This window comes from Salvelinus fontinalis, chromosome 17 (genome assembly GCF_029448725.1).
Source record: "Salvelinus fontinalis isolate EN_2023a chromosome 17, ASM2944872v1, whole genome shotgun sequence".
In the NCBI taxonomy this organism is placed as follows: Eukaryota; Metazoa; Chordata; class Actinopteri; order Salmoniformes; family Salmonidae; genus Salvelinus; species Salvelinus fontinalis.
This window is the reverse complement of record NC_074681.1, coordinates 14,992,791-15,017,560: the sequence shown is the minus strand read 5'-3', so window position 1 is coordinate 15,017,560 and position 24,770 is coordinate 14,992,791. Positions and strand designations below refer to the sequence as shown.

Here is a 24,770-nt window from a genome sequence, read left to right as displayed (position 1 = left end):
ACAGCGAAGATACAAAACATTAAGAACACCTGCTCTTTCCATGACATAGACTGACCAGGTGAATCCAGGTGAAAGCTATTATCCCTTATAGGTGTCACTTGTTAAATCCATTTCAACCAGTATAGATGAATGAGAGGAAACAGGTTAAAGAAGGATTTTTAAGCCCTGAGACAATTGAGACATGGATTGTGTATACGTGCCATTCAGAGGGTGAATGGGCAAGACAAAAGATTTAAGTGCCTTTGAACGGGGTATGGTAGTAGGTACCAGGCGCACCGGTTTGTGTCGAGAACTGCAACGCTACTGGGCTCAACAGTTTCTCGTGTGTATCAAGAATGGTCCACCACCCAAATGACATCCAGCCAACTTGACACAACTGTGGGACGCATTGGAGTTAACATGGGCCAGCATCCCTGTGGAACGCTTGACACCTTGTAGAGTCCATGGCTGCACAAATTGGGGCTGTTCTGAGGGCAATAGGGGGGCTGCAACTCAATATTAGGAAGGTGTTCCTAATGTATTGTACACTGTGTATATTGTTCTTCTCACCCTTCTTTAGTTTAGAAAAATATTATCCAACATTTGAAAGTGATAGGATAATGAAACCTTCAGATTTGTTTTCTACACAAAACCCCATAACGCATTCTATTCAGGATATGATTTTAGCCTGGTAAGCCTTCATTCGTGCTGCTTACACTAATTTAAAAGGGAAATCTACGTTCACAAAAAATAAAGTTCACCCTAACGACTACATTTTCTTAAAGGGAAATGGTGAGGCGCTGTAATGTTCTATGAGGTTCTGTCCCTTATTGAGGTTCTTCTCCACCAGTGTCAGCCTTCTTCTGCAGCTTCTCGATCAGAGCAGACAGCTCAGTACTCAGACGATAGGAGGGAAGAACACCAGTTATATATGCAGACCATCTGTGTGCCGGGTAAAACAGACCACCGTGAGGTTAAAGGGATAGTTCGCAGTTGGCTGAACTACCTTTTAAACCTAGCTTTGGTGTTTCTATTGTGTTATACAGTAGGTTATGTTCTATGTTATGTGACAAGCCCTAGAAGACCAGAGAGGTATACTACCAAGCAGGATTAGTGAGTTAGCCAGCTAACTTTAATAAACAACCAGAAATAACTCCTGATATTCTGGTTCATAAAAAATAAAGCTAAACCTAGATATGTGTATTTGGTTGTTGCCAATCAAACCATGCCCATTTCATTCACATCAGAAGAATTAAGCAAAATATATATTTCAGAATATTTAGGCAAGTTGCTTTGTAGTATACCCCCTGGTCCTTGTCCTGAGCCATGGGTGGCTGATCAGCAGCAGATAGGCCCCCAAACAGACAGTCTGCTGATCACCTACCATGGCTCAGACCCAGCCAGACCCAGTCCATTCCAACATCCATCACCCTGACTGATTGGCTGCAGCCCTGCTGTCCCGTTAGGGTGTTGGAGACAGCACTATCTCCTCTGGCCTGGGGAGGCTGGCTAAGCTGCCTAGGGAGGGCTGTTTGCTGACTGGGCCATGAGGGGTTAGGGGCTGTTACTCCCCCACCAGGTGGTCAATTTGTCAGTTAACCCCTGCTGGGTGTGAGTGACAGCAGCCCATCAGTTCAGCCTGGGGAGAAGAATGGAGATGTGCATCACTCCAGGACACTGACTTTGTCTTTGACCCCTCATGACTGTGCTGTGACCATCCCTAGTGTCTTATGATTTACAGCGCCTTCAGAAAGTATTCACACCCCTTGACTTTTCCCCCATTTTGCTGTTTTTCAGCCAGAGATTTTGTGTCACTGGCCTACAAATAATACCCCATTATGTCAAAGCAGGAATTGTGTTCAATTAATTTAAAATGAAAAGCTGAAATGTCTCCTCAATAATTATTCAACCCCTTTGTTATGGCAAGCCTTAATAAGTTAATGAGTAAACATTTGCTAAACAAGTCACATAAGTTGAATGGACTCACACACGCTAGTATTATTTAACAAGGTTTTTGAATGACTACCTCATCTCTGTGCCCCACACATACAGATCATTTTAAGGTCCCTCAGTCGAGCAGTTCAATCACAAAGACCAGGGAGGTTTTCATGCGTCTCGCAAAGAAGGGCACCTATTGGTAAATAAAAAAAAGCAGGCATTGAATATCCCTTTGAGCAGGGCGAAGTTATTAATTACACTTTGGATGGTGTATCAAAACACCCAGTCACTACAAAAATACAAACCACTTACGGATTTCACCAGGAGGCCATTGGTGAGTTAAAAAGTTAGTTTAATTGCTGTGATAGAAAACTGAGGATGGATCAACAACATTGTAGTTACTCCACGATACTAACCTAAATAACAGAGTGAAAAGGAAACTTGTACAGAATAAGAAATATTACAAAACATGCATCCTGTTTGCAATAAGGTACCAATGTAAAACTGGAAAAATTGTGAAGAAATTAACTTTATCCCCTGAATACAAAGCGCTGTTTGGGGCAAATCCATCACAACATCACTGAGTACCAGTCTTTTTTCCCATGCATTGTGGTGGCTGCATCATGTTATGGGAATGCTTGTCATCGACAAGGACTAGAGTTGTTTTTAGGATAAAAAGAAACAGAATAGAACTAAGCACAGGCAAAATCCTAAAGGAAAACCTGGATCAGTCTGCTTTCCAACAGACATTGGGAGACAAATTCACATTTAAGCAGAACAATAGCCTAAAACACAAGGCCAAATATACACTGAAGTTGCATACCAAGACAACATTGAATGTTCTGGAGTGTCCCATATTTGATTTTCAATAAATGAGCAAAAATGTCCAAACACATGTTTTCACTGTCATTATGGGGCTTATGTATATGATATTGAATGCAGGCTGTAACACAAAATGTGGCATAAAAGTCAAGGACTACAAATACTTTCTGAAGGCACTGTACCTTAGTTTGCAGCCCTTCAGGTTTTCTTCTGACTGAATGTTTTGAATATCGGTATGTGTAACAGTTTAGCTTCCGTACCTCTCCTACCTGGGCTCGAACCAGGGACCCTCTGCACACATTGACAACAGCCACCCTCGAAGCATCGTTACTCATCGCTCCACAAAAAGAGCAGCCCTTGCAGAGCAAGGGGAACAACTACTTCCAGGTCTCAGAGCGAGTGACGTCACCAATTGAAATGCTATTAGCGCGCACCCCGCTAACTAGCTAGCCATTTCACATCGGTTACATATGCTCAGTCAGCCAAATACCTTTAAATGTTTGTAAATGTGTCAATACGATGCCAGCCTACACTGCAGGGGCAAGTCAACAACATGCTAATTGCCCAAACATGTTAATCAAACAAGTTGACATTCACAAGAAACAGAATAAAAACAAGAGTGTGGGTAGAGGTCTAAAGATTCATTCAGAAGTTTATTTCAGTTACACAGTGGTTTGAAAAGCACTTTCAGTAATACAGAGTGACCAGCTTTTATAATGCATGTCGTACTGCATAAATGAAACATTCATGCCTAAAAAAGGAAAGAATACTACTGAAACCTTTCAATCTTGACAGGTATAATAAGTTTTGAACATAAGGTACAAAATAGGCCTTTATAACAACTAACAAGACAATACTACCATAAAGCAATATTAGTGCTTTTAGAATGTTAACGCGATCGTTAACGCGATCGGTGAAATAAAAACAGGTAGTAAAAAAGTATGAAGCTACTTTTCTTTCTTTCCTATAAAATTGCTTATTTGCGTGGTCAAGCTGGTCAGCTTATAGCAAGGTAAACAGCTTGGCTCCACACAGAGGGATCTGCCTTATTAGTGTCAACTTTACCAGTGGAACCATTTTCTTTCTATCCCCCAAAACACTGGTAGAAGAATACATGTAAAACCTGACAAAATTGTCTCCCTTATCACCAGTCTCATTACTGACTCTGAACATGTTAGACTTGCAGACAAAACAAGATAAAATAATGCTTAGTGTTTTTTTTGCTTGAAGTCTATCAAACTAAAAGCCACATTTCAACATTGATATTGAAGCAGGATGTGTGGGTGAGAGTGGGCAGCTACATTACATTATAGGCAAGGCTCTATAGAGATACACTTCTAAATCCTATTTGTGGGCAGCAATACAAAATAATTTACTCTATATTTTATCATCTTGGCTTTCTATTAGATTGTACACTCTAGCTCAATAAATGCGTTTATTACAAGAATTCAGCAAATGCATTTAAATAAAAGCAATACCAGATTAAGAGCACCTTATCCCCAAACAACATTTAACAGGTAAATCATTTTTGGAAGCAATGGCACATGAATAATCAAAGGTTATTAGCGATGCTTATAAGAATCATAGGATGGTTGTATACCAGACAGATAATACCATCTATAGTCTTGGAACAGCTCTAAAGCAACTTGTGTCATACATGATGACATACTATGTTTGTACAAATGCTCAATTAAGTTAATTAATCCTCAGAAATGTCCAGCAGGTACATGATAGTATTCACTTATAAGTAGGCTGAATGAAACACTGTCTTGACTTGCATCTATACTGGGTCTACTGTACTTAAGTATTAACAATTGCAGACCAAAGGTGTTATACTGCCTGGCCTGTCTGTGTTTCTCCAGAGAGAGGGGTTGGTAAACAAGGTACATGTGATGAGGTGTTAGCAGAAGATTGGACTGCAGCGGTGTCACCACCTTATCAGTCAGTCAGAGTTAAGGTGGATTTGGACCTCCAAAGTTTAGACAAACAGAACAGCAATTTTGCTTTTGTTCAATCAGCAGTTTTTCTCCCTAGATAGCGTGCTAACCTGCCCTGTGCAGGTCTTAAAGGCATACTTCGGGATTTTGGCAATGACCTTTGTCTAGTGCCCCAGAGTCCGATGAACTTGTGGGTACCATTTTTATGTCTGTGTCCAGTATGAAGGAAGTTAGAGGTAGTTTTAGCGATCCATTGCTAACTAGCATTAGCACAATGACTGAAAGTCTATTGTATCTGCTAGCATATTACGCAGACTTCAGGTCATTGCGCTATAGCTCGTTAGCAATTGCGCTAGTTAGCAACTTCCTTCAAACTGCACAGAGACATAAAAATGGTATCCACATGTTCATCTGACTCTGGGGAAATAAAGGGCCTCATTGCCAAAACCCCCAACATGTCACAACAACCCATCTCAAATATGCACGTGTAGCAGAAGACTGGCTGAACTTGTAAAAGTGCTGGACATCGCATTTTTTGTATGTATACAAATATGTCATCATATTGTAGCCATCATGAAATGTTGAGTAAACTACAAAAGTAGTGAATACCCACGTCAGTAGCATCTATTACCAATACTCTTGCATAATAAATACAAATAGAATCAATGATAAATGGGCTTTAGGTTTTAGGTTAAGCATCAGAGGCAGGAGGCAGCGCCCTTCGACAGGAGAGACAGCCCTTCGACAGGAGGGGCAGCCCTTCGACAGGAGGGGCAGCCCTTCGACAGGAGGGGCAGCCCTTCGACAGGAGGGCAGCCCTTCGACAGGAGGGGCAGCCCTTCGACAGGAGGGGCAGCCCTTCGACAGGAGGGGCAGCCCTTCGACAGGAGGGGCAGCCCTTCGACAGGAGGGGCAGCCCTTCGACAGGAGAGGCAGCCCTTCGCCAGGAGGGGCAGCCCTTCGACAGGAGGGGCAGCCCTTCGACAGGAGGGGCAGCCCTTCGACAGGAGAGACAGCCCTTCGCCAGGAGGGGCAGCCCTTCGACAGGAGGGGCAGCCCTTCGACAGGAGAGGCAGCCCTTCGACAGGAGGGGCAGCCCTTCGACAGGAGAGGCAGCCCTTCGACAGGAGAGGCAGCCCTTCGACAGGAGAGGCAGCCCTTCGACAGGAGAGGCAGCCCTTCGACAGGAGAGGCAGCCCTTCGACAGGAGGGGCAGCCCTTCGACAGGAGGGGCAGCCCTTCGTCAGGAGAGACAGAGCGTGCCCTAATGAATAGGACATTGGAGATGGGACTAAGTGGCTCTGACCATATCCCTCAGTCCATATCCCAAGGTCAACACAGGGCAGGGTTGGGATGTGTGCCAATAACCCCACCACAATGATAACAGGAAGAGGCGTTCTCACACAGAAACAGGAAAACAACAGAGAGGGGAGGGGGGGAAGAGCGAGAGAGAGTAACGAGAGAGAGGCGAAAGGGCATTCTGAGGAGAAAAGCAAAGAATCAGGCTGCTACAGGCTTTCAGCTGAGCTGCAAGACCAAGACCTCTTTCAGTACAATGTTTGATTGTTTTATAACAAAGTTTCCATTTTTAAAAGAAGCCACATTGGTAATTCTGGTGTTAAGACGCCGAGATAGATGGGAGAGCAGCAGCTGGTGTGGTTGGTTGTAGATGGGGGGGGGGGGCTGAGACAAGCCTGGGACTCTAGTACAGATGGATGCACCTCTTAAAGGCCTCATGGGGGGTGGTGGGGGTGTAGAAGGCTCAGACTGAAGCCTGGGACTCTAGTACAGAAGGATGCGCCTCTCGATGGCCTTGCGGCAGATGGGGCACTCGCTCATGCGGTCGCCACACAGCTGGCAGGTGCCGTGGCCACATATGAAGATCATGTTCTTCAGCCGGTCCAGGCACACCGGACACATGGTCTGGAGAGATACACAAAATAACACTTAGTACACATCTTAGTGGAGTCATCCCAGTTCTGATATAAACACATTGTATTGGAAAAATGGTTGCTTTGAAACATGGCTATAGATTCCAAAATGCCCTGTCTCAGGGCAAGGAAAAGGTGTCTCGTATCCACACACTATGTTTTTAAACAGTTTGTTTTTTTAAACCTGTTTTCGTGGTATCCAATTGGTAGTTATAGTCTTGTCTCATCGCTGCAACTCCCGTACAGACGACTCAGGAGAGGCGAAGGTCGAGACCCGTGCGTCCTCCGAAACACAAACCAACCAAGCCGCACTGCTTCTTGACACAATGCCCACTTAACCCGGAAGCCAGCCACACCAATGTGTCGGAGGAAACACCGTACACCTGGCGACCGTGTCAGTGTGCACTGCGCCCAGCCCGCCACAGGAGTCGCTAGTGCGCGATGGGAAAAGGGCATCTCTGTCAGCCAAACCCTCCCCTAACCCTGACGACGCTGGGCCAAATTATGCACCCCCCCCCATGGGTCTCCCGGTCACAGCCGGCTGCGACAGAGCCTGGAATCAAACCCAGAATCTCTTGTGGCACAGCTAGCACTGCAATGCCTTAGACCACTGTGCCTCTCGGGAGGCCTTTTAAAAAATGTTATACATATTTTTACACTAGTGGTTGGAATAATACTGTAACTGCTAAAATTATGATAATGCCATTTTAGTGTAAGCTGTTTGAAAATACTGCATTACATTTCTGCCTGTTTTGGTGGGATGGAGTTTAGGCCTGCCTGGTGACATCACCATGCGGTAAATTATTTCATAGACCAATAAGCGAGAGACTTCCAAATCTCTCTGCCAATAATAACTCGTTTTCAGTTTTCCCCTCCCCACTCAGACAGTCCTAATTATATTCTTCCTTGAGAAATTGCTCTTTGCTAACAATCTATTTGTTTCTTTGTTTTCATTTTAAAATGGTCAAAATCACAGTAAGGTAAATAATTGTTAACCAGAAATTATTTGAAATTGAGATAAAAACAGCTGCATTGGACCTTCAATGTTTATTGATGTGCCTAGCACACACACACACACACACACACACACACACACACACACACACACACACACACACAGAGTTAACGTTCGTTATTACAATTAAATCTGAACATACCCACCATGCCGTCTTTAGCACACACCCACCGTGCCGTCTTCAGCACACACGCCCTCCGTGCCCTCTTCAGCACACGCCCTCCGTGCCCTCTTCAGCACACGCCCTCCGTGCCCTCTTCAGCACACGCCCTCCGTGCCCTCTTCAGCACACGCCCTCCGTGCCCTCTTCAGCACACGCCCTCCGTGCCCTCTTCAGCACACGCCCTCCGTGCCCTCTTCAGCACACGCCCTCCGTGCCCTCTTCAGCACACGCCCTCCGTGCCCTCTTCAGCACACGCCCACCGTGCCGTCTTCAGCACACGCCCACCGTGCCGTCTTCAGCACACGCGCCTCCGTGCCGTCTTCAGCACACGCCCTCCGTGCCGTCTTCAGCACACGCCCTCCATGCCGTCTTCAGCACACGCGCCTCCATGCCCTCTTCAGCACACGCCCTCCATGCCGTCTTCAGCACACGCCCTCCATGCCGTCTTCAGCACACGCGCCTCCATGCCGTCTTCAGCACACGCCCTCCATGCCGTCTTCAGCACACGCGCCTCCATGCCCTCTTCAGCACACGCCCTCCATGCCCTCTTCAGCACACGCCCTCCATGCCGTCTTCAGCACACGCCCTCCATGCCGTCTTCAGCACACGCCCTCCATGCCGTCTTCAGCACACGCCCTCCATGCCGTCTTCAGCACACGCCCTCCATGCCGTCTTCAGCACACGCCCTCCATGCCGTCTTCAGCACACGCCCTCCATGCCGCCTTCAGCACACACGACTCCATGCCGCCTTCAGCACACACGACTCCATGCCGCCTTCAGCACACACGACTCCATGCCGCCTTCAGCACACACGACTCCATGCCGCCTTCAGCACACACGACTCCATGCCGCCTTCAGCACACACGACTCCATGCCGCCTTCAGCACACACGACGCCATGCCGCCTTCAGCACACACGACGCCATGCCGCCTTCAGCACACACGACGCCATGCCGCCTTCAGCACACACGACGCCATGCCGCCTTCAGCACACACGACGCCATGCCGCCTTCAGCACACACGACGCCATGCCGCCTTCAGCACACACGACTCCATGCCGCCTTCAGCACACACGACTCCATGCCGCCTTCAGCACACACGACTCCATGCCGCCTTCAGCACACACGACTCCATGCCGCCTTCAGCACACACGACTCCATGCCGCCTTCAGCACACACGACTCCATGCCGCCTTCAGCACACACGACTCCATGCCGCCTTCAGCACACACGACTCCATGCCGCCTTCAGCACACACGACTCCATGCCGCCTTCAGCACACACGACTCCATGCCGCCTTCAGCACACACGACTCCATGCCGCCTTCAGCACACACGACTCCATGCCGCCTTCAGCACACACGACTCCATGCCGCCTTCAGCACACACGACTCCATGCCGCCTTCAGCACACACGACTCCATGCCGCCTTCAGCACACACGACTCCATGCCGCCTTCAGCACACACGACTCCATGCCGCCTTCAGCACACACGACTCCATGCCGCCTTCAGCACACACGACTCCATGCCGCCTTCAGGACACACGACTCCATGCCGCCTTCAGCACACACGACGCCATGCCGCCTTCAGCACACACGACGCCATGCCGCCTTCAGCACACACGACGCCATGCCGCCTTCAGCACACACGACGCCATGCCGCCTTCAGCACACACGACTCCATGCCGCCTTCAGCACACACGACTCCATGCCGCCTTCAGCACACACGACTCCATGCCGCCTTCAGCACACACGACTCCATGCCGCCTTCAGCACACACGACTCCATGCCGCCTTCAGCACACACGACTCCATGCCGCCTTCAGGACACACGACTCCACGCCGTCTTCAGGACACACGACTCCACGCCGTCTTCAGGACACACGACTCCACGCCGTCTTCAGGACACACGACTCCACGCCGTCTTCAGGACACACGACTCCACGCCGTCTTCAGGACACACGACTCCACGCCGTCTTCAGGACACACGACTCCACGCCGTCTTCAGGACACACGACTCCACGCCGTCTTCAGGACACACGACTCCACGCCGTCTTCAGGACACACGACTCCACGCCGTCTTCAGGACACACGACTCCACGCCGTCTTCAGGACACACGACTCCACGCCGTCTTCAGGACACACGACTCCACGCCGTCTTCAGGACACACGACTCCATGCCGTCTTCAGCACAATCTTTAGTACACGACTCCATGCCGTCTTCAGCACAATCTTTAGTACACGACTCCATGCCGTCTTCAGCACACGACTCCATGCCGTCTTCAGCACAATCTTTAGTACATGACTCCATGCCGTCTTCAGCACATACCACCATGTTGTCTTTAGTACATACCACCACGCTTACCTGCTCCTTGATGTCCTGCAGTTGCTGCTGCAGTTTCTGAACGTCAGCGTTGACATTGGTGTTGTCTTTGTCTCTCTGCATGGCTGGGATGTTACCGCTGGCTGTATAAGGGAAACGGGGAAAACACACATAACGTTCAGAAACGAACAAACATATGCAGGTTCGCAAACTAGTGGCCCCCGAGCCGATTTAATGCGAGCGAGAGCGAGAGAGGGTGAGATGCCTTCACTATAAAGTCTACCTGTTGTATTCTGTGTATGTGATCAATAAAATTGGAATAGATTTTAATGACATGATGCTCTAAAGGACAAACTAATCAAGCAATCATACAGCCTCGTCTATGTGGGCTATTCTGGAAAGAGTTCTACACTTTAACCAAGTCTGTTTTTAACAAGCAGCAATTTCAGACTTAGACACATGTACTTCCTGAGACAGTATCTGGCTGAAATAGGTCTGAGGCCCTGTGCTTGAGGGCACAACCTTTCTGAATGGTGGAAATCAGTATCATTAATCATTTGTATGTGTGTGATTCTGTGTGTTGGAGTGGGCGACGGATCGTTGCAAAGGGGGTTTTGGCAGCAGGGCATAGGCCAGGCAGGGCAGACAGCACTGGGGATTTTTGGGGAGTTTTGAACCAGGGAAGAGGATGAGATACTTACACCAACTTAGTGCCAGATTGTTGGGCTGGAGTAGATCCAGCGAGCCCCCTGCCATTAGAGCTGAGTTAGAGTTACCTGCTGAGAATAACCAGTCACAGTGTTATAACAGGAGCCCCTGATTCAACTCCACAAGGCAAGGCCTGAGGAGGAGCAGTCTACTCACTACTAAAGGTCTGGAGACAGAGGAGGGCATGGACAGTTTGTGTGGCATCTTGACAAGCAAATCTTTGGCAAATCATTATAAAATCTGTGAACTTACAACAGTTTCCCTTTTAACTCAACATAAAATAATAAGGAAAACAAACTAAAGGGAACTGCAGTCATAAAGGTTAGATAATAACGTGATAAGAGTGTGTGCAACTTAAAGACAACACTAGCGATGGTAAACGTAAGCCTTAATACACACTCACACATTGAAATAACCAACACTGTACCGTCACTACTTAGCTAACAGATTGGATGGAGAAATTGGATCGAGCAATGGACTGATGGCGATATTAAAATCAGTTGGCCAAATAGACTTTTAGGAGCCAGCTAAGGGAGAATTAATAGCCAGTTATGGAGGTCAATTTCTTTTAATAAAATTAGTACATGCTGCTGAAATGTTATAAAACTGACGTGATTGAATTGCATGTTATGATTAAAACACACTCTCGTCTGATTAAGTTAAAGATTATGCATTAATGACCTCAACTAGGGAGGTTTGTTTCCCAGTCTGGGAAAATGACACATTCAACTAAAACACACAAAACAATGACAACATTAAGATTAAAATAATGCAGGAGCAAGACAGCTGTGAATCAACAAACCAACACAAACAAATCAAAACAAGTTCATCATGGGGAAAACAACAAGATGGACAGTCATGACAACGAGAGAGAAAGGAGGATAAAAGAGAAATAAAAGGGAACGTGTGGAAGATTCACTCACTAAGGTCCTCATCATCATCATCATCATCATCATCATCATCATCATCAGCGGCATCACCCTCCATACCTTTCCCTCCACAACAAAGGACAAAGGGCGTGCGGCGTTCCACAACAGCCCGGCACTGTACGCACTTTTTCATGAGGCCGGCACAGTCTGTACGGAGGAAGGGAACACACAGACAGAATGAAAGGTCAGTATGGCCTACTAGAACGCATCAAAGGTTCTGGAGAATTGTTGCGTTCTTGCAGTGAGGCAGGGTCTTCGGTAGGGCAAACTGTAGCAAAACATTTTGCAACATTTTGAAGCGGGCTACCTCCCCACTTCAAAACGGTTTCTCCCTACTGTGTACGAGGAAGCAACCTTAGCTGGTTTAGTGTACTTACTTTCACAGGCGCACATGTGACCGCAGGGCTCGAAGAGCACAGCAGCCTTCTTGTCAGAACATACGACACACTCCTCGATCTGTATGGAGAGACAAACATCTGATGTCAGTGGAGGGAAAGAGAAGAGAAAGTCATACCTCTAATTGGAGGATGTCTTTACACCACAAACCAATGGAAAGCATCCATTAATGTACTAAGTCATTAGTAACTTCCACAACTTCATACTTCGAGGCACCCCAACAGTTGGCCTAAATCATTCATTGACATCAAAGGGAGACTTGAGCGAAAATGTCAGTGAAAAGCATTCAGATCAGAATACCGGACACAGATTAGTCCCGTACTAAAAAGTTAATTCAATGGAAATCCACCAGTTTTCAGTCCAAGACCAGACTTAATCTGTTTCTGTGAAACCGTCCGTTAACGTTAATATTTGAACCAACGAGGCCGGGTTTGGCACAGTACCTTGGTTCTGGACTGGACCTGGTCCTTGCAGATGAGACACTTCTTGACGCGGGGGGAGCAGAGAGAGCAGGTGGCGATGTGTCCGCATGGTCCGAACAGGGTGTCTCTCTTCATGTCAGAACACACCATACACTCCTCCAGGGTCTCACCATTACTGTTCAGAGACGGGCTGCGAGAGCCCACCTGGCCACTGGAAGAGAGAGAGGGATGGGGAGAGAAAATGGAGTTTGTGAGAAAGAAAAGAAGACAGGACATATTAAAGATGGGGAGAAAACAAGTTGAAGCACACCAGCTGATTAATCTAAGAGTCTAAACCGTGTCCTTTAGTATGGGTTTAGGGGCGGATGGCTAGACCTGGAGCTTCTTACCTGATCTTCTCCTTGTGGCACTTGGCCAGGGCCTTACAGAGACTGGGGTCAGGGCAGAGGTCCAGAGGGGACTGGCCCTTCTTGTTGCGCATGGTCAGGTCTGCTCCGTTAGCTGCCAGGAAGCAGGCGATGGACGCTGCACTCTTCTTCTCTGCTCCCTGGGTGCCCAGGCCCATGATTAGCTGTGGAGAACCAACACACACAGGAGTCAATAACACTCTCTCTCTTTCTGTCTCCCTTTCCCCCTCCCCCAGCTCCACCAGACAGAGGAGCGCAGAGCAGAGCAGCATACAGTGTAATTGGGACATATGCAGTGTGTTGGGTAGGGCTGGGCTATATATCGAATTAATTTGATTAGCGCGATGTTCCAAATGCCTGTATCGCAAGAATCGAGGTTGTTATTTTCTTCCCTGTTTTTATGAGAGTTCTGTGTCTTTTTGTTCTCGTCTCCTCCTGTGCACGTTCCCACTCAGAGACACCAAGCCCCTCCCCCTGCCACTTACAACAAAAGACCAAAGATAACTTCTACCTCCCTGACAACAAGCAGTTTAAACTCATTATTTGCATTGGAGGTTTGGTCCAACAGAATCGGTCATATGGACACCGAAATGCTTAGACATTTTACTGTAATAGACAATAACTTAACCTTTTAACGATCCCCTTTTTATGTCTCATCTCCCAAAATGTAGAACAGAGCAGACCCTACTAAAACCAGTATCAATTAACATGATTGTGGAAAATGGATGCTCATGTTGTCACGCACGGCATTGCGGTAGCCACAGACATATGTGCTAGCTGTCTAATCTATGTTTAATACATGTGCAATGAGCATTAAAAAAGGCATTTAAATAAGGAATTGGCAACTTGTTCTCATTCTGAGAAATAAGCATCTTGTCCAGGTAGGCCACGTGACTTCAATATGTAAAAGTGAACCAACCGGCTATTGTTTAAACAGTTGGAGACAGACAGGAAGGTGTATTCATAACAGTTCAACTGTTCTAATGTTAGTAAGTAAATAGATCCACGTTGGCTAGACTTGAAATATAAAAGTTAAGTTGGCTACTCACTAGCACGTGGGCTTGGCTAGAGAGATTGTTTCTGAGACCTGCGTTACATTTCTATAATGACTGTTACCAGAAGTTAGTCATTACTGGTGGATGTGCATTGTTCTGGTTAAAAAGGGCATTTTCATAGATAGACCAAAGCTAGATCAGTGATTATTGCAACAAAAAGCAGGTTCAACTATTTTGATAAAATAATGTATACTAGTGGGTCTTATGGTTGTGGAAGGCTTCTATTTATCTAAGCTCTGGATTCATCAGATTATTCCTGACTGGTTGAAATTTGGTGTATTGACCTTAAATTGTGCAACAAAGTTTATTCAGAGAAATCAGATATATATTGTGAATGACGGCTGAAAATATTTAGATCTGATTTTTAAGCCATGTCACCCAGCCTTGGAGTAGGGCTCTCCCATAGCATCACGTTAGAAAGTTAGAAAGAGTATAAGACATTTCAGGATAAATGACTGGGGAGACGGGGGCTTTGAAAATGGCCCAGCCAGCCGAGTGAGGAGCGGTCTTACGTAGAAAGGCACTCAAATGCTCAATCCCCTACAGTATATTTGGAGGGTTCTAGAGGTATATTAGTTGATTTAGGACGGTTTTAGAGGTATGTGTTAGGTGTTTGTGGAGGGTTCTAGAGGTATATTAGTTGATTTAGGACGGTTTTAGAGGTATGTGTTAGGTGTTTGTGGAGAGTTCTAGAGGTATATTAGTTGATTTAGGACGGTTTTAGAGGTATGTGTTAGGTGTTTGTGGAGGGTTCTAGAGGTATATTAGTTGATTTAGGACGGTTTTAGAGGTATGTGTTAGGTGTTTGTGGAGGGTTCTAGAGGTATGTGTTAGGTGTATTCTGTACCGTGTTTTTGGAGGGTTCCCAGGGCTCCACCTTGCTGACGTCTTGCATGTCCTGCAGCTGGCGGAGCTGGGACAGCGTGTGGTGACGCAGCGCCTCGTGGAGAGGAGTGTCCCCATCCTTGTCCTGCACGTCCAGCTTTGCCTCTGCTCGCACCAGCAGCTGGAGACAGACAGGCAGAGAGACAGACAGGCAGAGAGACAGACAGGCAGAGAGACAGACAGGCACACATAGACACAGAGCATTTCAAATTAACATGGTGATAATTTAAAATGATCATTTATTTGCATAACAGTCCAGTACATAAAAAATAAATAAATATCATCCAAATAAGTCTAGCATGGCATCACAGCTAGAGATCCTGCATATTGACTGTGTTCCTGCACCACTGAAGCTGCACTTCCAAACCACTCCAAAAGATGGCGACGTAACAACCTTTCCCAGATAGGACACCCACTACTCCTCTGACGTTTCTCTTCCAGAAAGCGTTCTCCTTTCCTTGGCACTACGTCACTTTGGCCCTAGCGGGTTCATTCTACTGCAGGAGATCCTCCATTTTAAATCAAAACGTGTGTTGTCTTCATCTTCTCACCAGCCTTCAGTGCACCGTCAGGAGTGACGCACAGTTTTGGAGATAACTACCGATCGCATCTTCAGTATGCTGTAGGAGAGAGGAAGTGAGGAGAGGAGACTGACCCTGACTATCTGTGTGTGCTGTCTCTCCACAGCCAGGTGCAGGGCTGTCTGCTGGTTGACATTCTGGATGTCCAGGCTGGCACTGCCCTGAGAGGAGGAAAGCGAGGGAACAGATAGAGAAAAGAGAGATGGCGTTGCCATTCAAAAATACCTGTTTGAACTCTGCAGTAGGCTATAACACATTCCGCAATGTATCACCTTGTGTATTCTGACAGCTTTTCTGGAATGTTACAATAAGATCTTCTCTCACGCAATTGAAATACAGCAGCCTCATTAGCCCAGTTCCTGCTCTGCTTGGTGGGACGCTACTTACTACACTATGGTCCTGTTAGATAGAGGTCTGCACCAATACTGTCTCAGATATCTCAGATAGGGCATGCATGATCCTGAGGCAGCAGGTTATAGGCTAACAGTGCTTGTGCACCACTAGGAACCCAAAGGATAATATGGATTCAATAAACAATGAAAGCAGTTATTGCTACCCTATACAGGCACAAACCTATACAGCATTATACAATTAAGAACAAGGCCAGCACTTACTGTATGCGTGCGAGCCAAGATGGAGACACTAGGGATGCTATGGACCATCAGTATGAAACCAGGGGTGTCAGTGGTTAGGTTAATGCTAGCGTGTCCTACCTGGTGAACCAGCAGCTCGGCCACCTCTACGTGGTTGTTGAGCGCCGCCAGGTGCAGGGCGGTGTAACCGTCATCTTTCTTCTCATCTACGATCCAGGGCCGCGGCAGCTTGGCCAGCAACACACGCATGGCACTGCTCAGAGAGGGAGGAAGAGAGGGACAGAGCGATGACTGCAGGTGCATGACAACAGGAACCTAGGATGGAAGGAAGGTCATGGCGCAATCAATTAATCATTGTTGAATATGACTAGGGATGCACCACACATGGCAGCTGAGCCCCTATCTAGTGCACTAAGTTTGACCAGACTCCTATAGTCAAGGTCAGAATCTATTTGATATGATATAACATCCCTCAATGCATCTATAGATTCTATATCTAAAAGTCCAATTGCAAGGCATCACTACACTGAGGACAGATGCAGAGAGAGAATGGTTCTGAAACAGCACATTTATTCTAACACGTAAATGACTCGCATACTAAATAAACAAAGGGGTGGGCTGGGCTAGTAGCATAACCGGGAGTAGTAGGTAAATGATACAAGTGTTGAGTGTAGTTTAAGAAACCCAGTTAAAAGAAGCAGCACAACAGCCCCCGTTATGTAGAGACAAACTGGTAATAACACCACAGATTGCTGCATTCAGTCAGCTCTCATGAACTGTGTGATATTGTTTAAACAGGGTTGTTGAAGAGTGCTGTGTTGCGAGGCAGCAGCGACTGGTTGTGTTCCTGTTTGAAGGTCATTTGGAGGCTACATGCCTTATAGAGAGATGGCTGCTGCATAGGAAACTGCATGGTATGAGAAGAACGCAAGGAGTACAGTGTCTGACTATGGACTGGAATAAAACCAATTGACAATCTGCACAGCACTTGCAAAAGACAGCTGACTGACTGTGATGCCACACCAAAATGGGAGAGAGAGCATGGGAGAAAGAAAAATTATCATGTAAACTACCTCCTATAGTACATGGGCAGACCGTATTTGAACGTGGGAGGAGGAGAAAGAGGGGTAGAGAAGTAAATGGCGGGAGAGTGAGAAAGAAAAAGAGAGAAAGAGAGAAAAAAAGAGCAAGAGAAGAAAAAAGAACGAGAGAAAAAAAGAGCGAGAGAGCAGAAAAGAGAAAGAGCGAGAGAGAGAGAGAGCGAGAGAGCGCAAGAGAGCGAGAGAGAAAAAGAGAGCGAGAGAGAAAAAGAGAGCGAGAGAGCGCAAGAGAAAGAGAGAGGTAGAAAGAGAGAGCGGTGGAAGGAGAGAGAGGGAGATAAGAGGAGGAGGAAAACATTCATACAACAACCTCCCTGCTGAGCAGACTTGGTCTTCCATCCTGTCCCATCATGGCAACTTCCTCAGCTACCCAACACTCATCCATTATCTTTGTCTCCTCTCCCCCAGCCCAGGCCTGGGTAAGCAGCCTGGGATAGAGGTGAACAGCCCCTGACCAGTCCAGTGAGTCTCATCCCAACACACACTGCATGTAGTGAGGCAACACTGTAACCTACCTACTACAGTCAACCAGGTCACTTTTGTAAAAAAAATAATAAAAAATAATAATAATAAAAATAAAAAATAAACGCTATATCAAGGTTAATGTCTACTGACTTTCTGTGGGGAGACTTAGCCGGCACAATGTACAGAAAAGCAGCAGCCAATTTCACAAGGGTTTTGACACTGCTGAAGAGCTCTGGCAAGGCACTGGAGCGCGCACACACAGGAAAAGAGTGCAGTAGTTGCTAGGTAGATGTTAGGCACTTATACACATGTAGTAGTGAAAAAAAAAGGGAACGATAAAGAAAAAAAGGAGAGACGCGCACATTAACGCACGCGCTGGAAGTAGAGAACGCTTTGGGGCTCGCAGCTCTCCGGGGTACCGGCCAGCTGCACCTCTCCGGGGTACCGGCCAGCTGCACCTCTCCGGGGTACCGGCCAGCTGCACCTCTCCGGGGTACCGGCCAGCTGCACCTCTCCGGGGTACCGGCCAGCTGCAGCTCTCCGGGGTACCGGCCAGCTGCAGCTCTCCGGGGTACCGGCCAGCTGCAGCTCTCCGGGGTACCGGCCAGCTGCAGCTCTCCGGGGTACCGGCCAGCTGCAGCTCTCCGGGGTACCGGCCAGCTGCAGCTCTCCGGGGTACCGGCCAGCTGCAGCTCTCCGGGGTACCGGCCAGCTGCAGCTCTCCGGGGTACCGGCCAGCTGCAGCTCTCCGGGGTACCGGCCAGCTGCAGCTCTCCGGGGTACCGGCCAGCTGCAGCTCTCCGGGGTACCGGCCAGCTGCAGCTCTCCGGGGTATCGGCTAGCTGCAGCTCACTGGGGTACTGGCTAGCTGCAGCTCTCCGGAGTACTGGCTAGCTGCAGCGTGGATTGTGATAAACCCACAGTCTCTCTCTCCCTCTGTCTTTAGAGTAATAACATACCCTCCTAGATGTACAGAGCTGGGGATGGCTGCAGTACTACTACTACTACCACAGTATACACTGAACCCCAGTCTCTCTGTCACCGCACAACCTCTATGTCTTAGATACACCTGCATTGCTTGCAGCTTAAATGTGACCAGCTGCAACTCTGGTTCTTCTCATTCCTAAACAGTCAAAACACACCAATGCAAAATAGTGCAGTAGTTGCTAGATAGATATTGTGATCACGTGGGACACTTAAGTAATTTCCCTCAAAATGTAAAAAACAAACAAACTGTAAACATATAATTGAATAATGAATCTGCCTGCTGTATTAAACTTTAGTCCACAGGATTGTGTTGACACTTGAGTTGAGAGAGAAGACAATGTTCTCAACCCAATACATTTCTACAGTGTGACATTAAGAGTCAACATGGCTACTAGTTTTCACCAGACCCACTGGGTCGAGAAACACCCTCAACAGACAACCTAGCCAATGACAGCCCTGCTTGCGTCCCCAGTCCTGAGTCCCCTATAGTGACTCGGGACTGATAGACTGGCGCCCTCTGCTGTTTCCTAGGTGATACTCCGGCGCTGTGCTGGTCGGGATGGAGAGGGGAGAGCCTCTCCAATAAGAAGAAATCTGACCATAGAGATGGATAGAGGACGCACTTGTACACTGCATAGGCAGCGACATTGAGAGCTTTCACGGAAGCCATCAAGGTAAAGAAAGGTGTTCTCTCTTTCTGACTAAATTGACATGCTCCATGCCACGCTGGGTGAAATGGGCGGACATTAATATTAATGCCCCAGCCACACTGCCTGCCTGGCAGGCACTGCTGCAATGCAGTTAGCTATTTGACAGAAATATACAATGAAAAAAAAGGGGAGAATGAATGAAAGAAGAAAATACTTTTTCCTGTCCGTGATCGAGTGGGTTTTCACTGCAAGAAAGGGGCTCTGTGGGAAAGTGGGGGGGGGGAGGCATAGGGAGATGGGCAGGTCAGGCTCCAGCCGTTAAGTAGTAACAGGAAATAAACTTGACATGGGCATTAAAACCAGGGAGGCTTGGAGAGATTCTGGGGCAAGTGGAGGAAGAGGGAGCAAATGAGAGCTCCTCTTGTTATGATTGGTGTTAAAGCTTGCAGGTCGAGAGAGGAGAGAGGAGAGAGAAAGAGAGAGAGAGGAGAGAGAGGAAGAGAGAGGAAAGAGAGGAGAGAGAGGAAGAGAGAGAGAGAGAGAGAGAGGGAGAGAAAGAGAGAGAGAGAGGAAGAGAGAGAGAGGAAGAGAGAGAGGAAGAGAGAGAGGAAGAGAGAGAGGAAGAGAGAGAGGAAGAGAGAGAGGAAGAGAGAGAGGAAGAGAGAGAGGAAGAGAGAGAGGAAGAGAGAAAGTGAAGACGGAGACGTGATGAACTGGGTCACCCTGAGAGAGATGCCAGGAGTCCCTCAGGAGCACTCCACCAGGGCCTGTTGTCTTGGGCTGCAGTTTGTCATTGACCAGGAACCTGTATACTATGTGTTTGGGGAAGGGTCGACAGGGCCCTTCTGCCGCCCTGGCCTAGCTGACAGCCATCTGTGTGGTGGTCAGTACCTGGTACCAACAATCCAACGGGATAGCGGGGGGACAATAACTCTACTAGGACAAAGCTAAATAAGAACAGTGTCCCATAATGTTTCACTGACAACATTTCTCCCACGTTTGAGCATATTTTGTGTTGTCGATATTTGGGAAAGTATACAGACAATTTGCCATTTCCAACATGTCTGTCGTGAGTTTTTTTCTGTGACAGGCATGCCATTTCACTGAATAAAAATGAGTAGATGGAAACATGGCTACAATCAATTTGGACTGTACTAGTCATGTAGTATTTGTGATGCATGGAGGAGGTGTAGCCAAGCCCTATCAGAACGCCCGTCTCAGATGAGGCTTCCTCAGAAGAAACATGGCTGAGTCAAACTCATCAGGACAGGGCGACAGAATCAATCTTTGAAATAATGACCCGTTCCCAACCAATCATTCACAAAAAGCCACCAAGCCAGACTCTTAATGCACTGATTACTCTCCAGTCTACTACCATACCCTTACCATGGAAGGCCAGTCTGTTTTAGCCTTACATTGGAAGGCCAGTCTTTTAGCCTTACCATGGAATTGGCATGCCAAGTCAATTGAAATAGAATGGCACTCAGACTACAAATACCCTGGCTTCAGTGTCCTTGTATTTGGTATGTGGACTGGTGGGTGACAGTGTTCAGTGACAGCTAAGCCAGAGGATGTAAATATATGATGATGTAGCCTAAATAAGTAAATAGAGCACCACATATTGGTCTTGACTATCAAAAGGGGGATGGATGCGCCCACTGACCCACTCCCAACATTAAGATGGACAAGAGCAGGGGTATTCAACTGGCTTTGAGGTCCAGATTTTAATTTTAGGGAAGTAGAAGGTTGGGCACATCCCAATGAGGACTGACAGGGTAAATAAACCAGTGAAGGGTAAAGAAGCACATCAGATGAACCAGGATCCAGCTCCATATTAAAGCCTTTGATTAGGCTGTCGTGGCTGGAATATTTCTCCCTGAAATGTGACCTTCGCTGCCTTTGTCTAACATAGTAGGCTGTGTGTGTGTTTTCATTAACCAAGATGGGAAGAAAGTGACTTGACAGAAGCATTTATATTATGTTTTGGTTAGATAATAAATCACAATGCATATAGCGTGCAGTTGTTTGTGGTGACATTTTTAAAGCAGGTGCATTTTTAAAGCAATCCAGCCGGCCATGTCTGGTTTTGTTCATCTCTGAAGTTGGCATACTAATGCCTCGTTTTGAATTAGCCTAAATTATCCTTAAATCACCTTGCATTGTGGAACGTCCTGACACATAGGGATTTATGAAGACACAGGCAGACAGTGATAGTGCTGAATGGCACATTAATGTCCCATTGGTTCTAGATGACCCAATTATTTGCCCACAATGCTCCTCATCCCCTTGCACATTACTCCCTTCAGCGCCTTGAAAAAAACGAATTCTCATCTTACCAACTAATCTCATTCACTAGCCACGATAGCCGTAATACACGCCCTGCCACGGTAGCCGTAATTCACGCCCTGCCACGATAGCCGTAATACACGCCCTACCACGATAGCCGTAAGACACGCCCTGCCACGATAGCCGTAAGACACGCCCTGCCACGATACTCGTAATATACCCACACTCCCAACCCCCGGGTGCACATTAAGTTTTTTGCCCTAGCACTACACAGCTGATTAAAATAACAAACTCATGATCAAGCTTTGATTATTTGAATCAGCTGTGTATTGCAAGGGCAAAAACCAAAACGTACACCCAGGGGAGGCCCCAGGACCGAGTTTGGTAACCCTGCTCTGGCTGAGGAAGGAATCCAGAAAAGATGAAGAGGGGAAATACAAGGGCGTGTGTATGTAGATGACAACAGAACGTCAAGACTTTTACAGCAACATGCATTCACTACTCTGTCCCTGCCTAGTGATATGACTACGCTTTCTTTCCCACAAGCCTTACCATCATGACTGATTGATTTCCTGACCATTTTCTCACCACAATATCCATGACTCTGTGCATCAAACATGGCATGAACAACATAAAAACCTACTCTTGCCTGTGGGGATTTTTCATGCTATTGTTTCACACCGAGGTAAAGAAGCCAGGCTTCGAGAGGGATTGTTGGGGGTTAGCAGAGCAGAACAGAGCGGTGATTGAGAATTCAGCTGCTCGAAGCGAGGGCCTTCGATCGACGGCCAGGTAGATCAGGCAGCCTCCTGCCTCCCTGCCTGCCTGCTGCACTGTCACCATATGGGAAGAGCATCTGAGACACCAATGATCTACAGCATGCTTGTAAATCTACCTCTCTAAATCACAGACCGCTAGCTGCCTCGGCCCCAGGCCACATACACACACATACACCGTTCACACTCCAACAGATGTCGGAGTTTAGTCTGTAGTAGATGAGCTGTAGGGGTACCTGTTACACTACATCATAATAAACCAACACCTTTAAACCAATAACATAGGTCAACCCTTCATCAGAGTCCATACTGAAGTAAAGTGCAGTAACTGTAGGAAGAAGCTCCCAACAGAGATTAAGAGGCTGCTGCAGTATTGCGGGGATGGATAAGGTCTGTCGTGACTTTATACTACTCACCCTCTTACCTACTACAAATACACAGAGAAGGAAGATACACGAGTGGAAGACAGCCCATTTAGCATAGTAAAATGAATCCATTGTTTGCAGAGGAATGATGGGGAGTAAAGGGCTGTGTATCAGCCATCGTCTCCCCCCTAAGCTCTGAAACAATGTGGCCAAATGGCCCAGAGCAGTAGAATGTATATTGGTGTAGTATAATGGCTTAGTTGTGACTCTCAAGGGAGTGTGGTCGTTTAAATGTACATTGTTGTAAAGACAGAGCCCATATAAGCAAGATTAATCAATTCCAACTGTAGCCCACCAGATCCATGTGGTGTGGAGATAAAGAATGACTGTAGCCCACCAGATCCATGTGGTGTGGAGATAAAGAATGACTGTAGCCCACCAGATCCATGTGGTGTGGAGATAAAGAACGACTGTAGCCCACCAGATCCATGTGGTGTGGAGATAAAGAACGACTGTAGCCCACCAGATCCATGTGGTGTGGAGATAAAGAACGACTGTAGCCCACCAGATCCATGTGGTGTGGAGATAAAGAACGACTGTAGCCCACCAGATCCATGTGGTGTGGAGATAAAGAATGAGTGTAGCCCACCAGATCCATGTGGTGTGGAGATAAAGAATGAGTGTAGCCCACCAGATCCATGTGGTGTGGAGATAAAGAATGAGTGTAGCCCACCAGATCCATGTGGTGTGGAGATAAAGAATGACTGTAGCCCACCAGATCCATGTGGTGTGGAGATAAAGAATGACTGTAGCCCACCAGATCCATGTGGTGTGGAGAAAGAATGACTGTAGCCCACCAGATCCATGTGGTGTGGAGATAAAGAATGACTGTAGCCCACCAGATCCATGTGGTGTGGAGATAAAGAATGACTGTAGCCCACCAGATCCATGTGGTGTGGAGATAAAGAATGACTGTAGCCCACCAGATCCATGTGGTGTGGAGATAAAGAACGACTGTAGGCCACCAGATCCATGTGGTGTGGAGATAAAAAATGACTGTAGCCCACCAGATCCATGTGGTGTGGAGATAAAGAATGACTGTAGCCCACCAGATCCATGTGGTGTGGAGATAAAGAATGACTGTAGCCCACCAGATCCATGTGGTGTGGAGATAAAGAATGACTGTAGCCCACCAGATCCATGTGGTGTGGAGATAAAGAATGACTGTAGCCCACTAGATCCATGTGGTGTGGAGATAAAGAATGACTGTAGCCCACCAGATCCATGTGGTGTGGAGATAAAGAATGACTGTAGCCCCCCAGATCCATGTGGTGTGGAGATAAAGAATGACTGTAGCCCACCAGATCCATGTGGTGTGGAGATAAAGAATGAGTGTAGCCCACCAGATCCATGTGGTGTGGAGATAAAGAATGAGTGTAGCCCACCAGATCCATGTGGTGTGGAGATAAAGAATGACTGTAGCCCACCAGATCCATGTGTTGTGGAGATAAAGAATGACTGTAGCCCACTAGATCCATGTGGTGTGGAGATAAAAAATGACTGTAGCCCACCAGATCCATGTGGGGTGGAGATAAAGAACGACTGTAGCCCACCAGATCCATGTGGTGTGGAGATAAAGAACGACTGTAGCCCACCAGATCCATGTGGTGTGGAGATAAAGAACGACTGCAACATGTTTCTCATGTTTTCCAATGTGACCAAACCACAGGCCAAATAAATTGACTTTTTGTTATTAGATTAGCTCTGTATAAGGTTTTCCTTATTCATGTTTCCTATTTACATTTGAGTCATTTAGCAGACTCTTATCTAGAGCGACTTACAGTTAGTGCATTCATCTTAAGATAGCTAGTGGAGACAACCACATATCACAATCCTAGTAAGTACACGTTTCGTCAAGGTGTATCAGCAAAGTTTAATGGTGTGGAGGCTACATGTGTCCCAATATAATAAGATGGGCCTTAGATGTGGAGACTGTGCCCTACTTGTACGCAATGCTACACACATGCCTTTTACTTCCTTCACCTGTCACACTGCATTTATAC

At 47.1% G+C, this 24,770-nt stretch overlaps 1 protein-coding gene across 5 annotated transcripts in view; it reads right to left on the bottom strand.

Moving 5' to 3' along the window:
- Positions 1 to 3,365: 3,365 nt before the first annotated feature.
- Positions 3,366 to 24,770, bottom strand: part of LOC129813762 (E3 ubiquitin-protein ligase mib1-like) — a 90,231-nt gene continuing 68,826 nt past the window's right edge. Inside the window, exons 13-23 of one of the 5 annotated variants that reach the window (XM_055866264.1) lie at positions 16,199 to 16,331; positions 15,560 to 15,646; positions 14,867 to 15,025; positions 12,947 to 13,128; positions 12,579 to 12,768; positions 12,117 to 12,195; positions 11,734 to 11,886; positions 10,804 to 10,881; positions 10,133 to 10,245; positions 6,451 to 6,599; positions 3,366 to 6,370 (exon numbers count right to left, since the gene is read on the bottom strand). In XM_055866264.1, coding sequence (XP_055722239.1) covers positions 6,459 to 6,599; positions 10,133 to 10,245; positions 10,804 to 10,881; positions 11,734 to 11,886; positions 12,117 to 12,195; positions 12,579 to 12,768; positions 12,947 to 13,128; positions 14,867 to 15,025; positions 15,560 to 15,646; positions 16,199 to 16,331 — 1,315 coding nt within the window. In that variant the 3' untranslated portion in view covers positions 3,366 to 6,370; positions 6,451 to 6,458. Of the gene's footprint in view, positions 6,600 to 9,600; positions 10,246 to 10,803; positions 10,882 to 11,733; positions 11,887 to 12,116; positions 12,196 to 12,578; positions 12,769 to 12,946; positions 13,129 to 14,866; positions 15,026 to 15,559; positions 15,647 to 16,198; positions 16,332 to 24,770 lie in introns of those variants that run through there. The other 4 variants (XM_055866263.1, XM_055866265.1, XM_055866261.1 and 1 more) reach the window with 4 other exon arrangements.